Source organism: Rhincodon typus, chromosome 3 (assembly GCF_021869965.1).
Source record: "Rhincodon typus isolate 14 chromosome 3, sRhiTyp1.1, whole genome shotgun sequence".
NCBI lineage: Eukaryota > Metazoa > Chordata > Chondrichthyes > Orectolobiformes > Rhincodontidae > Rhincodon > Rhincodon typus.
In genome coordinates, this window is record NC_063334.1 from 122,651,396 (window position 1) to 122,664,467 (window position 13,072).

The 13,072-nt window shown below is 43.7% G+C and overlaps 1 protein-coding gene across 1 annotated transcript in view; it reads right to left on the minus strand.

The window, feature by feature from the left end:
- Positions 1–311: 311 nt before the first annotated feature.
- nat8l (N-acetyltransferase 8-like) overlaps positions 312–13,072 on the minus strand; it is a 63,063-nt gene continuing 50,302 nt past the window's right edge. Inside the window, exon 3 of the mRNA XM_048595258.1 lies at positions 312–679. Coding sequence (XP_048451215.1) covers positions 312–679 — 368 coding nt within the window. The remainder of the gene's footprint in view (positions 680–13,072) is intronic.

Below are 13,072 nucleotides of genomic sequence, written 5' to 3' on the forward strand. Positions count from 1 at the left end.
TTCAGCTCCGAGCCCCTCCCTCGGAAAATCGTCCCCAATCCTGCAGCTGCCTGTGTGAGTGTGTGTGTGTGTCTGAGAGAGAGACTGATGGTATTGGTGAAGGTCTAACCAAAGGGAACATGGACCCAGCCATGCATGCTGCATAATGACAGCCCGGGGAGTACCAACACCATCAGGGGCTGGTGGGACTCTTGGGACACATCGAGGGGGTTGGGGAAAAGAAATAAAACCGAGCTGTTACAAAGCGTCGGGTGTCCAATTTGTCAAGCAGGATGGGGTGAGGGCTGGTGGAGAGGTGAGCAGGGAAATGTTTATTCTTCACGGACAAGGAGACGGTAGCGGTGATAACGGAGCTGGAAAAACATCTTCTCCAAGAAGGAGTGGCTCATTCCCGGGAGCACGTAATGTTCGGTGATGCCCACATATCTGAAGCCCAGCGACTCGTACAGCTTGTGAGCGGCCGGCTTGACAGCGGTGGTCCCCAGCACCACGGCCGAATAGTTGTTGAGCATCGCAAACTCCAGCACCTTGCGGCCCAGGGCCTTGGCAATGCCCTTCCCCCGCTGCTCAAAATCCACCGACATCCGGCGAAGCTCCACCATGTTGTCCTCTTCATTGCCCCTGGCTGCCACGATGCCCACGACATTGCCATCCAGAACCGCGACCCAGAAGCAAGAACCTGCAGAGAGACGGAAAGAGCAGGCTGAATATTATTGCGCTCAGCTGGGGTTTCTCTCGACAAGAGGGTAGATCTTGGCTGTGTGAATCCATCTATTTAAACAGCGCGCAAGATTCAAAAGTTAGTGCGTGGACTTTGTCACACTCAGTCAAAATCTACCCTGATAACATCGCACTAATAAAACAAGAAAAACCAGCGAAAATCCACCAGCATTAGTCTCTCTGTTTCTCATATATATATATATATAACACACATATGTACTTGTCACTTAGTTATTAATGTGAATGTGTAAATATTAAAACGGCATGGATTTTACACAGAAATCAATGCATAGACTCAATAAAACTACTCAGTAATATCTGGGGTATTTGTTTGAACATCTTCCTCCTTCCCCTTCTCTGCCCACACTCACCACTACACCTCTCCCAAATTTTTCCTTCCTATTGAAGACTGCATAGTGCATTAGAGCAAACAAACATACAGATGATCAGCGTAGAGTGTCTAGAGATGTACAGCACGGAAACTCGTCCATGCTGACCAGATATCCCAAATAAATCTAGTCCCACTTGCCAGCATTTGGCCCATATCCCTCTAAACTCTTCCTATTCATATATCCATCCTGATGCCTTTTAAATGTTGTAATTGTATCAGCCTCCACCACTTCCTCTGGCAGCTCATTCCATATAAGCACCACCTTCTGCATGAGAGAAAAAGTATGTAGGCCATTCAGTCCCTTGAGTCTACTCCCACATTTGACAAGACCCATGACTGAACTGATGACTCCATATTCCCGCCCCTTCCCCGACAACCCTTCTGCTAATTAAGAATCAGTCCACCTCCGCCTCAGAAATGTTGAAAATACGTCAGCTTCTACTCTCTTTCCAGAAAGTGTTCCAAACACTTCTGTAAGAAAAAAAATTCTCTTCGCCTCGGGTCTTAAAATGGGCGATCCCTTATTTTTAAACAGCAACCCCAAGAATCTCCCACAATAGGAAGCACCCTTTACATATCCAAGCTGTGAAGAGGATTTTAATATGGGATGCATCCTCGGATATTAAAGGAGGTAGCTCCTGAGATATTGGATGCATTGGTAATGGGTCACCATTGTCTTCCCACACCGGTGGTATTTTAACCTGAAGGGGACCACACCTTAGGCAAGGGGAGAGGTTGAGAAGGAAGCACTGGTAGTAATTATCCAGGAGCCATTTGATTCTGGGAAGTCCCAGAGGACTGGAAAACTGCCAATGCAGCACCTTTATTTAGAAAAGGGAAGGAGACAAAATGATAACTATAGGCCAGTTAGCTTAATATCCGTTACGAGGAAAATATTAGTCAATTAAAAAGCAGACCATTAAGAAATGCAAATATAATCAAGCTAAGTCAGCATGGCTTAGTGAATGGGAAATCATACCTGACACATTTACTTGAATTCATTGAGAAGGTAACAAGCAGGATAGATACAGGGGAAGCAGTGGATATCATATATTTGGGTTTTCAAAAGGCATTTGTAAAGGTACCACACATGAGGTGACTTAATGAGATAACAGCCCATTGTGTTGAAAGTAATATATTGGTATGGAGAGAGGAATGGCCAACTAATGGAAAACTGAGAGTTGGGGTAAGGAGGGAATTTTCAGGATGTCAACTAGCGGACTGCTACAGGGATCAGTCTGGGACCACAATTATTTACAAAATGTATTAATGACTTTGATGAGGAAAGTGAATGTAGTGTAGCCAGGCTTCTGGGGGATACAAAGGGAGGTGGGAATGCAAATGGTGAGGATGACACAAATAATCTCTAGAGAGATTGGACAGACTCAGTGAGTGGGCTAAAGCTTAGTCGATGGAATATAATGTGGGGAAATGTGAGGTTGTGCACTTTGGCAGGAAGAATAGAGGAGCTGAACATTATTTAAATGGAGGAAGGCCGCAGAAACTATGGAATTTAGGGATTTGTGAATGGGGGGGTAAATAGAATGTTGGCCTTTATTTCAAAGAGAATGGAGTATCAAGTAGGGAGGTTTTGCTAAAATTATACAAGGCAGACCACGGGTTTGGGCCCCTTATCTAAAAAAAGATTTACTGAAAGCAGTCCAAGGAAGGCTCACTAAGTGCTACCAGGTATGGAAGAGACTGTCTTATGAGGTGGGGTTGAGAAGATTGGGCCTGTACTCATTGGAATGTAGAACAAGGAGAGGTGACCTTATTGAAACATGCAAGATTCTTAGGGGATTTGACAGGGTAGATGTGGAAAGGTTGTTTCCCCTTGTGGGAGAGTCTGGGACGAGAGGGCATAAGGGAATAAGGGATCGCAGATTTAAGACAGAGATGAGGAGGAATTTATTTTCTCAGAGGGGAGTGAATCTGTGGAATTCTTTACTATCAAGGGCTGTCGAGGCTGGGTCGTTAAGTATATTGAACGCTGAGACAGAGTTTTAATCAGGAAGGGTTATGGGGAAAAGGCGGTAAAGTGGAGTTGAGGACGATCAGATCAGCTATAATCTTATTGAATGGTGGAGCAGACTCAATGGGCTGAATGGCCTACTAGTGATCATACATGTTATGTTCATGCATTCCAATGTGTCCATCCCTCTACAGTTAAACATTTTTATTATATAAACTGTAAGCTGTCACTTGGTAATATAGAACTTGAGTATTGCTGGAAATAAAAAGACGTTGCACCAAAATGTTTCACCCTGCTCTCATCAGGAGAGATGCAAGAATACCACATCACAAGGGGAACAATAACTCCTACTGGGTGAGAAATAGGATGCTGACTGATTGGCGAATGGACTCTGATTTATACAATCCCAAAGGAAAACAATGCTCAATGTTTGACTGCATGGCTTTTAGCTTTTTATTGCTTTTGTTCTGTTAAATAATCATAAAATAACAAAAGAATACAAGTTAAATTAACTCACTACAGATCTTCTAATGAAACAAATGTGGAAAGTACAAGCCTTCATACTGAACAAACCAATTTATCCATAGAATAGAATCCATACAATGTGAAAACAGGCCATTCAACCCATCGAGTCTGCACCGACTTGTCCAAAGAGCAGACCCTATCCTTGCACTTCCCACTGCTAATGCACCTCCAAATCCCTTAACACAATGGGTAATTGAACATGGCCAATCCCCGTAAGTTGCACATCTTTGGACTGTGGGAGGAAACCAGAGCAACCGAAGGAAACCCACACAGACACAGGGAGAATGTGCAAACTCCACACAGACAGTCACCCAGACTGTCCCTGGCGCTGTGAGGTAGCAGTGCTAATCACTGAGCCACCCTGACATCCATGACTTTGTCTGGAACGATCTGAACAAGAGTTTAGCTTCATCACGTTGAAAATGCTCACTGTTTCAAACAAAGTGAATGAGTCCCGGTCTTCACATGAAACAACTAATAGAGGAAAGAGAGAGAAACTGTCCCCATCATAATCAGAAGACACTGATTAAAAATTGTTGGCAAAAGAACAGAAGGTGAGCTGTGAAAACCCAGGTTACAAGGGCAGTGGTTAAAATCTGACTGCCCAGGAGTGTGGTGGAAGAAGATTCAACCGTAAATTCCAAAAAATGGAGTTACAGAAGCACCTGAAGAGAAAAACAAAACTCAAATTGTTGTGGAGGAATGGGACTGCAGTGATGGAGTCACTCCTGCAGAGGGCTAGCACAGACACAATGCGCTGAGTAGCCTTCTCTGTTGGGGAAGTGGGGCCATTTCACTCGTTGTGCCTGAGCTGTACTCAAGCTGCCCCTTTATTGGTGACTGTTTAAGTTCCACATCCTCAAGGACCTACGCAACTCCCTTTTAAAATGATTTATCGAATCAGCTTATCAGGTGTAGCCACTAACTCTCTAATGGAGAAAGGTCTTCCTCATCTCTCTTCTAGATCTTCCTCAGATTATTTTAAATTCTTGACGTCATTCGTCAAAGGGAATAGTTTCTCCTTCTTTACTAAATTAAAATCTCTCATCATCTTGAAAGCATCTCTGAGTCCACTTTCACTAAAGTTGTCACTTTACTTCTCCTCATAAGCTCTCCTCTCCTCTTCTCGACAAAAGTCCACATAAACTTCCTTCCTACACTCTCCATGGTATTTGTATTTTTCCTGAAATATGGTGCCTGGAATTTTCCCCAATACTCCATTTGTAGTTGAATCAGTTAGTTATCAAGACCCAGAACATGATTTCCAGAGATAGTAAGAACTGCTGATGCTGGAGTCAGAGTAACACAGTGTGGAGCTGGAGGAACACGGCAGGCCAGGGCAGCATCAGAGGAGCTCAAATTCCTGGAACATTCTTTTATTAAGTCATGGATTGTGGGGGTAACTAGCTGGGCCATTATTTATTGTCCATCTCTAGTTGCCCTTGAAGAACTTGGTGGTGAGCTGCCTTCTTGAATCACTGTAATCTAGGTGCTGTAGATAGATCGACAATGCTGCCAGGGAGAGAATTCCAAGATATTCGCCCAATGAACTGAAGGAATGGCAATATATTTCCATGTCAGGATGGTGAATGGCTTGGAGGGGAACTGGAACGTTGTGATATTCCCATGTATCTGCTGCCCTTATCCTTCTAGATGGAAGTGGTCGTAGGTTTGCAAGGTACTGTCTGAGGATCTTTGGTGAATTTATGGAGTGCATCTTGTAGATAGTAAACACTGCTGCTACTGAGTGTCAGTGGTGGAGGGAGTGGATGTTTATGAATGTGGAGCCAGTCAAGTGGGCTGCTTCATCCTGAATGGTGTTAAGCTTCTTGAGCATTCTTGGAGCTGCACCATCCAGGCAAATGAGCAGTATTCCATCATGCTCTTGACTTGTGCCTTGTAGATGATGGACAGACTTTGGGGATTCAGGAAGTGAGTTACTTGTTGCAATATCCCTTGCCTCTGACCTGCTCCTGTGTTTGTGTGTTTATGTGGTGAGTCCAATTGAAGTAAACATCATTGAATGTCAATGGGCGGCGATTAGATTATCTGTAATCGGAGATGGTCATTGCCTGTCATTTGTGTGATGTGAATGTTACTTGCTACTTTTCAGCTCAAGCCTGGATATTGTCCAGATCTTTTTGCATTTGAACATGGACTGCTTTGGTATTTGAGGAGACGCGAATGGTGCTGAACATTGTTCGCCGATGATTGCACATCCCCATTTCTGACCTTATAATGGAGGGAAGGTCATTGATGAAGCATTGATGAAGGTTTTGGACCAAGGACTCACTCCCTAACAGTCCTTTGGGTGACCTACACCCCATTGACTGCAGAGGTCTACTAACTTCTCCAGGGTAATTAGGGATGGACAGTATCTACTGGCCAGGCAGCGACACCCACATCCTGTAAATAAATGTACATAAAAAAACTCTTTTGCAAACATTGTATCTATTGACTCTCTTGCCTCGAAGATTTTGAACATGGTCACATTTCTCTCCTCCTTGGTACTCTTCAGCTATTTATAGGGAGCTCTTTTTACGTCTCTTCCTCCCAGAATGCATCAATGTTACATTTCTCCACTTAAACTCCATGTGCTATGCTTCCACCACCTTGTCTGTGATATTCTACAGCTTATAGCTACCCTGATCAGGACGCATCACATGTGAATTTTGTATCATTTTCAAACTTTGTAGTACCAGCTTGCTACACCCAAGTCTCGATGTGTATTAAAACCACTGAGGAAAGCATTTCATTTTTCGTTCCTTTTCCAGCATTACTTTTCCTTTTGAACCTACACTCAGCCTCCCATCCCTTAAGATGTTAGCAGCCCTGATTCCGACGGTTTGCAATTCCCTATGTTTTATACTGGCCCCGTCTCCTCCAGAACTGGTCCCAGTGTTGTGGAAATTCAAAGCACTGCCTCCTCTTCAGGTAGGAATCCACTCCATCCTCCCATTCCAGTACTCATTAGCTCATGGCACTGGGAACTATCCAGAGATTGCCATCCCTGAATCCTTCCAGTCCATGGGCAGAAAGCAGGATTAGGCTATTGAGTTGGACGATGGGCGGAGCAGGCTTGAAGGGCCAAATGGCCTCCTTCTGGTCCTATCTTCTATGTTTTTATGTTTCAATGTAATATTTATCCCCAATCAGCCTTGAGGATCTCACCCCACTTTCTACCCATATCATTAGCAGCAATATGGACCCTGACCTTTGGATGACCAATCTCCTCAGCTTCCTCCAAACTCCTGCCCCTTAAATGCCCTTCATTGACATCCGTGACACTGGCCCCAAGGGGCAACACACCATCCTGGAGTCAGCAACCACAGAAATACCTATCTGTTCCCCTGACTATCAAACCTCCTGTGGCTATTGCTTTCTTGACCTGCCCTCCAGCCACTCCCTGCGCCAACGCCCCCACCTCACTTCCTGTGGTGCTGCAGACCTCTCCCTGGCTGTCTCCCCCAAGTGGAACCATTACCTTCAGTGACTACAGTTTGAAAGCAAGGTGCCCTCAAAGAGGACTCCTGTATTATCTGCATGGTCTTTATTTCAAACCAAAACACTGGGGCCCAGGCTGATAGGCCGAGCCAACAGAGTGGGGCCCAGGCCAACAGAGTCGGGCCCAGGCCGATAGGCCCGGCCAACAGAGTCGGGCCCAGGCCGATAGGCCTGGCCAACAGAGTCGGGCCCAGGCCGATAGGCCGGGCCAACAGAGTCGGGGCCCAGGCCTTGCTAACAGCCTTGGCTCAGCTAGTTACACTGCAATTACTGTGTCAGAGGGTATTGACAATACTTAAAGCTGATACTCCTGCTACAGCACTGCTCTGTCAGGAAGGCTGCCTTATGGATGAGATGTTAAGCTGACACCCAATCTGATTGCTCACATGGATGTAATTTTGAAGAAAAGCAGAAATCATTCCCTGGTTTCCAAACGATATTTACACTTCAATTTGCCACTGGGACAAAGCTATCCAATCTTCATCACACATTGCTGTTTGTTGGAGCTTGCTGTGTGCAAATTGGCTGCCATATTTCCTACTTCACTGCAGTCAGGATATTTCAAAAGTTCTTGGTCAGCCGAAAAGCCATGAAAGGTGCTATATAAATGTAAGTACTTTTTGTCCTTTTCTCCTGCAATCTTATTGGATGAATGAATACAAACCTCCACTTGAGAGAAATTCAGTGAGTGTCGGTCTTCAGTTTGTAAAATAAAGTGAGAAAATACAGAGCGACCATCTTTCGAATCCAATTATTCTCAGGAGTGAAAGCAAGTCCTGAAATTCCCCATCAGGGTCAAGAAACAACGATTGGCAGTTTTGATCGGAAGATATGAGTTGGAAATATACTTTAACTCAGCTGAAAATAATGTCTGGGAATTCACTGCCTACATGGTGGGAGGTATAACTGGACATTCTTAACTGAATTTGAGAAGGAAATCTGAATGGAAATAAGCTGCAAAACTACAGGAATTGAGTTGGGGTGGGGGTGGGGGTGGCGGGGGGAGGCTAAGTGGGACCTACTGATCTCTTTCTGTGCCATAATGGCTGTGTCACACTGTTGGTAGATAGCATTCAGACTTAATACTCCAGCGAATAATAGGCTGGCAGCTAAGATATTTTAAAATAAAGATAGCATTTATCTGGAGTTGCTCACCAATATAGAAATAAAACAGAAAAACAGGAAAAATCAGCTCAGCCAAGCCACTGCATTTCAATGTGACCCACCGACAGTGTGACCTAGAATAGCCCAGGTTTTGCTGTCAGCACTAAATGAATAATAACTACATAAAGTACCTGTGAACTGATGGTAAAAGAGAAAGATCAGGCTCCAGAACTTGTTCCATTGGAGACACGAGTTCTGTCCCAGGAAGAATCCTTTTAGGTGGGGAGGTGTTCAGGGTTTTCCACTCCTGTGCTCACCAACCTCTCATTTTCCACCCATCTGTTTTAAAGGACAGGGATCAGGGGCTGCAAGCACAGAATCAGAAAACCTTTGTCAGCTCATTCTGAGGCATACACTGAAATTGGTTTAATTTTCACCAACTTCACTCCCAATCCCCTAAATATATACGCAGGTGATCTGGTCATTTATTTATCTGTTGGTGGGCATCTTAGAAATTTACTCCTTCCACGACTTCACAACAATGACTACATTTCAGAAAGCACTATGGGATGGCCCTACGCTCACTTACAAACGTTAGATTCATGTACTGCTGAAGAAAAAGCCACTTCTTGCACTCAAGAAGTCAATTTGGCAAAAAAAAACCTATTTAAGGAGAAAGTCAACCTTTAGACAGTGTGAGAGGAGAGTGCTGATCAGTTGAGAAATGGCTGCTGATTAGTTAGGGCATTGTCATGGAGAATGTGCCATCCAATGATGATTGACAGTTAACTGCCAAGCTTTTTTTTTTACATTTTAATGATCGGCAAAAGCATTGTCCTCAAAAATTAACCAGTGAACGGCTGTCACCTATTTTACTGAGTTGAAACACCTCCTTTCTTTTTGCAAAGAACAGGACTCTGAGGATTAATATACGCACCTTCCATTACATGCAGTGGGTGTAGAGTGGGTGTATAAAGAATATTGGTGTACACTGAATATAAAATAGGTATTGAGCATGTACAACAGGATCTAGATTGAGTACATAATGAAAAAGATGTCTTTCAGGCACAAAAAGAAAGAATATATCGGGTGTACAATGTTTGTATATTGGGGGGGCACGGTATATTGTATAATATATGCTGGTGAGACTGCATCTGAAGTTTTGGCCTCTACATCAGACAGCATGTAATTTAATTGGAACCACATTAGAGAAGGTTCATTAGATTAATTCCAGAGAATGAAAGGCTTGTTTTGTGAGGAAACATTGATCAGTTTAGGCCTGTACTTGTTACAATTTATCTAATTGACGTATAAAAAGATGCTGAAGGGGATTGACAAAGTAGACATAGAGAGGATGTTTCCTCATGTAGGGCAATCTAGAACAAAAGATCACAGTTTTAGGATAAGGGGTAACAGATTTAAAATAGAAATGAGGAGAAATTACTTCTCTCAAAGGGTCATGAATCTGTGGAATTCACTAGTGCAGTGGACACTGAAGATATTGTGTAAATTTGAGGAGACAGACAGGTTTTTTATTCGTGATAGTTTGAAGGGTGATGGAGAATGGGCAGGAAAGTGAAGTTGAAGCTGAGATGGGATCAGCCATGATTGTACAGAATGGCAGAGCAGGCTCAAGGGGCTGAATGGCCTACTCCTGCTCCTAGTTCTTAGGTTCTTATGAAGTGTACGATAAAGTTGGTATATATCAAGTGTACAATGAACTCGGTGTATATCTGGTATACAATGAATGGGTGTATAACGATTGGAGTGAGAGACTAGAAGAAATAGCAACAGAAGTAGGCCATTCAGCCCCTCGTGCCTGCTCCACCATTAAATAGGATCATGACTGATGGGCTGCATAATCGACAAAGTGTGTACATGCTGTAAAATAACTGGGCTGTAAATGGAGGCTGTTAGCAATGGGATGTACATCAGTTGTATAATGAATGGTGTGTATGTCAGGTGTATATAAACAGGGTCAATAATGAAAGGGCTGTATTCTGGGTGTATAACAAGAGGATCTATTCACAACATGTAATGAAGGGATGTACCTTGCGAGTACAATGCTGAGATGTGTACTGGGTGTAGGATGAATGGGATTGTATAGTGGATGAATGGTAAACTGGTGTAAATCGGGGATATAGTGAATACAATGTATACTGGGAGTATAACGTACTGGAGTATACTGAGCATATAATGGCTGGGTGTATATAATGAAAATGGTGTGTATTTGGGTGCATATCTTGCGTATACTGACCAGGCTGTATACTGGGTAATGAATGAAAGGGATATATACTGTGTGTACAATGGATGTGTGCCAGCTATACCCGAGAAGTATGTGTCACCTGCCCACTGACAGGGTTGGGGACATCTCCTCAGGTCTGGACCAGAACTTGCAGGAGCAGGGGAAGGATCCAGTTGTGTTTCATGCAGATACCAGCAACATTGACACGACAAAGAGAAAGGCTCTGCCTTTCAGTCTGTCTAAGAAACTGGGTGCCAAGTTAATAAACAGGATGACAAAGGCCATCGTCTCTGGATTATTACCTGAGCCATGTGCAAATTGACATAGAACAAAACAGATTAGAGCAACTTGGCTCAATGATGGGTGAAGTAGATGTGGGTTCTGGTTCGTGGGGCACTGGCACCAGCACAGGGGAAAGTGGGATCTGTTCTGATACAACAGTCTCCACCTAAATCACACTGGGGCTGGTGTTCCTGCCAACTGCATAACTAAGGAAGCAAGGAGGATTTTAAATGAAAAATTGTGGACAAGGAATAAAATTTGGGAAGACGTGGGAGAAATTAAAGTCAAAGACAATGCGAAAATGATAGACTGATAGGAAGGCACAGAGAGAATAAAGAAAGAAAGAATAAAGGATAAAACTAGAGGTTCTGTATCTGAGTCCACGTAGCACTCGAATCAAAATGAATGAACTGAGAGTGCAACTGGAAATGAATAAGCAGAATCTGGTGGACTATATGGAGACGTGGCTACAGGAGGACATAGATGGGACTTGAATTCTGAAGGGTAAAGAATCTTCAGGAAGGATGTGAAGCTAGACAAAGGTGGAAGGATGTCTCTGTTAGTTAATGATGATATTAGCACAAGAGGGAGAAATGGCCTAAGTTTGGGAAATCAGGAGTACACCCAAGAGGAAAATCCGGATGGCAAAAAGGGGACATGAGAAAGGTTTGGTAAATAGAGTTAAGGAAAATCCAAAGACATTCTATAAGCACATTAGGGCAAAAGAGTAACTCGGGAGCGAATAGGGCCCCTTAATGGTCAATGTGGCTGTCTATACGTGGAATGCACAGGAGATAGGTGAGATACTAAATAATTATTTTGTATCAGTATTTACTGTGGAGCAGGACATGGAAGCTAGGGAAATTGGGGAAATAAATAGTGATGTCATGAAAAAGAGTTCATGTCACAGAAGAGGAGGTGCTGGAGGTCTTCAGATGCATAAAGGTAGATAAATCCCTGGGACCTGATTAGGGTGTCCCAGAACTCTGTGGGAAGCTAGGGAAGAGATTGCTGGGCCCCTTCCTAAGACATTTGTATCATTGACGGCCATGAGTAAGGTGCCAAAGACTGGGGGTTGGTTAATGTGGTGCCATTACTGAAGAAAGACTGTAAGGAAAAGCCAGGGAACTATAGACCAGTGAACCTAACATCAATGGTGAGTAAGTTGCTGGAGGGGAATCTGAGGGATAGGATTAAAAGCATTGGAAAGGCAAGGACTGATTAGGGATAGTCAGCATGGCTTTGTGTGTGGGAAATCATGTCTCACTAACTTGATTGAGTTTTTTGAAGAGGTGACAACAAAGAGTAATGAAGGTAGAGCGTTGTTTATATGGACTTTGGCAAAGCATTTGACAAGGTTCCACATGGTGGGCTGCTTAGTAAGGTTAGATCACATGGGATCCAGGGGGAGCTAGCCAATTGGATACAAAGTTGGCTTGAAGGAAGGAATCACAGGGTGGTGGTGGAGAGCTGCTTTTCAGACCGGATGCCTGTGATCAGCAGTGTGCCACAGAGATCGGTGCTGGGTCCACTGCTTCTTGTCCTTTATATAAATGATTTAGATATGAATATAGGAGGTGTGGTTAGTAAGTTTGTGGATGACACCAAAATTGGTGGTATACACAGCAAAGAAGATTATATTAGAGTACAACGGGACCCTGATCAGATGGGTCAATGGGCTGCTCAGTGACAGATGGAGTTTAATTTAGATAAATGTGAGGCACTGCATTTTGAAAAGGCAAGTCAGGGTAGGACTTACACACTTGATGGTAAGGTCTTAGGGAGTGTTACTGAACAAAGAGACCTTGGGGTGCAGGTTCATAGTTCCTGTTCCTGATACTGTTTTTATTCCTAACCCTGAACCTATTCATCCAGATGATGTTGAAGTCACAGGTTGGAACAGCATTTAGTGCCCGTCCCTAATTGCCCTCGAGTAGGAGGTAATGAGCAGCCTTTCAGAACTGCTTCAGTCCATATGCAGGGGCTACATCCAGACTGCTGTACGTGAGGGAGTTCCAGGCTTTTGACCAACAATGAAGGAATAGCATCTTATTTCCAAACACAATGCGACAGGATCAATGAATGATCTCATAGTGAAGGGGGCTCCTAGGTAGCAGCAACTATAATGGGATTGGTTCTTACATTCGATTTGAGGGAGAGAAGATTGGGTCTGAGACTATCTGTAAAATTTAAATAAGGCTGGCTAAAAAGTGAACTGGCAAATTAAAAGAGTAGAGGGTTAAAGGTAATATTTCAGAATGCACAATAGACACTGATAGAAGCACACAGCTGTTAGCATCACTGTGAAACAGACCAGGAGTGGTGTGTT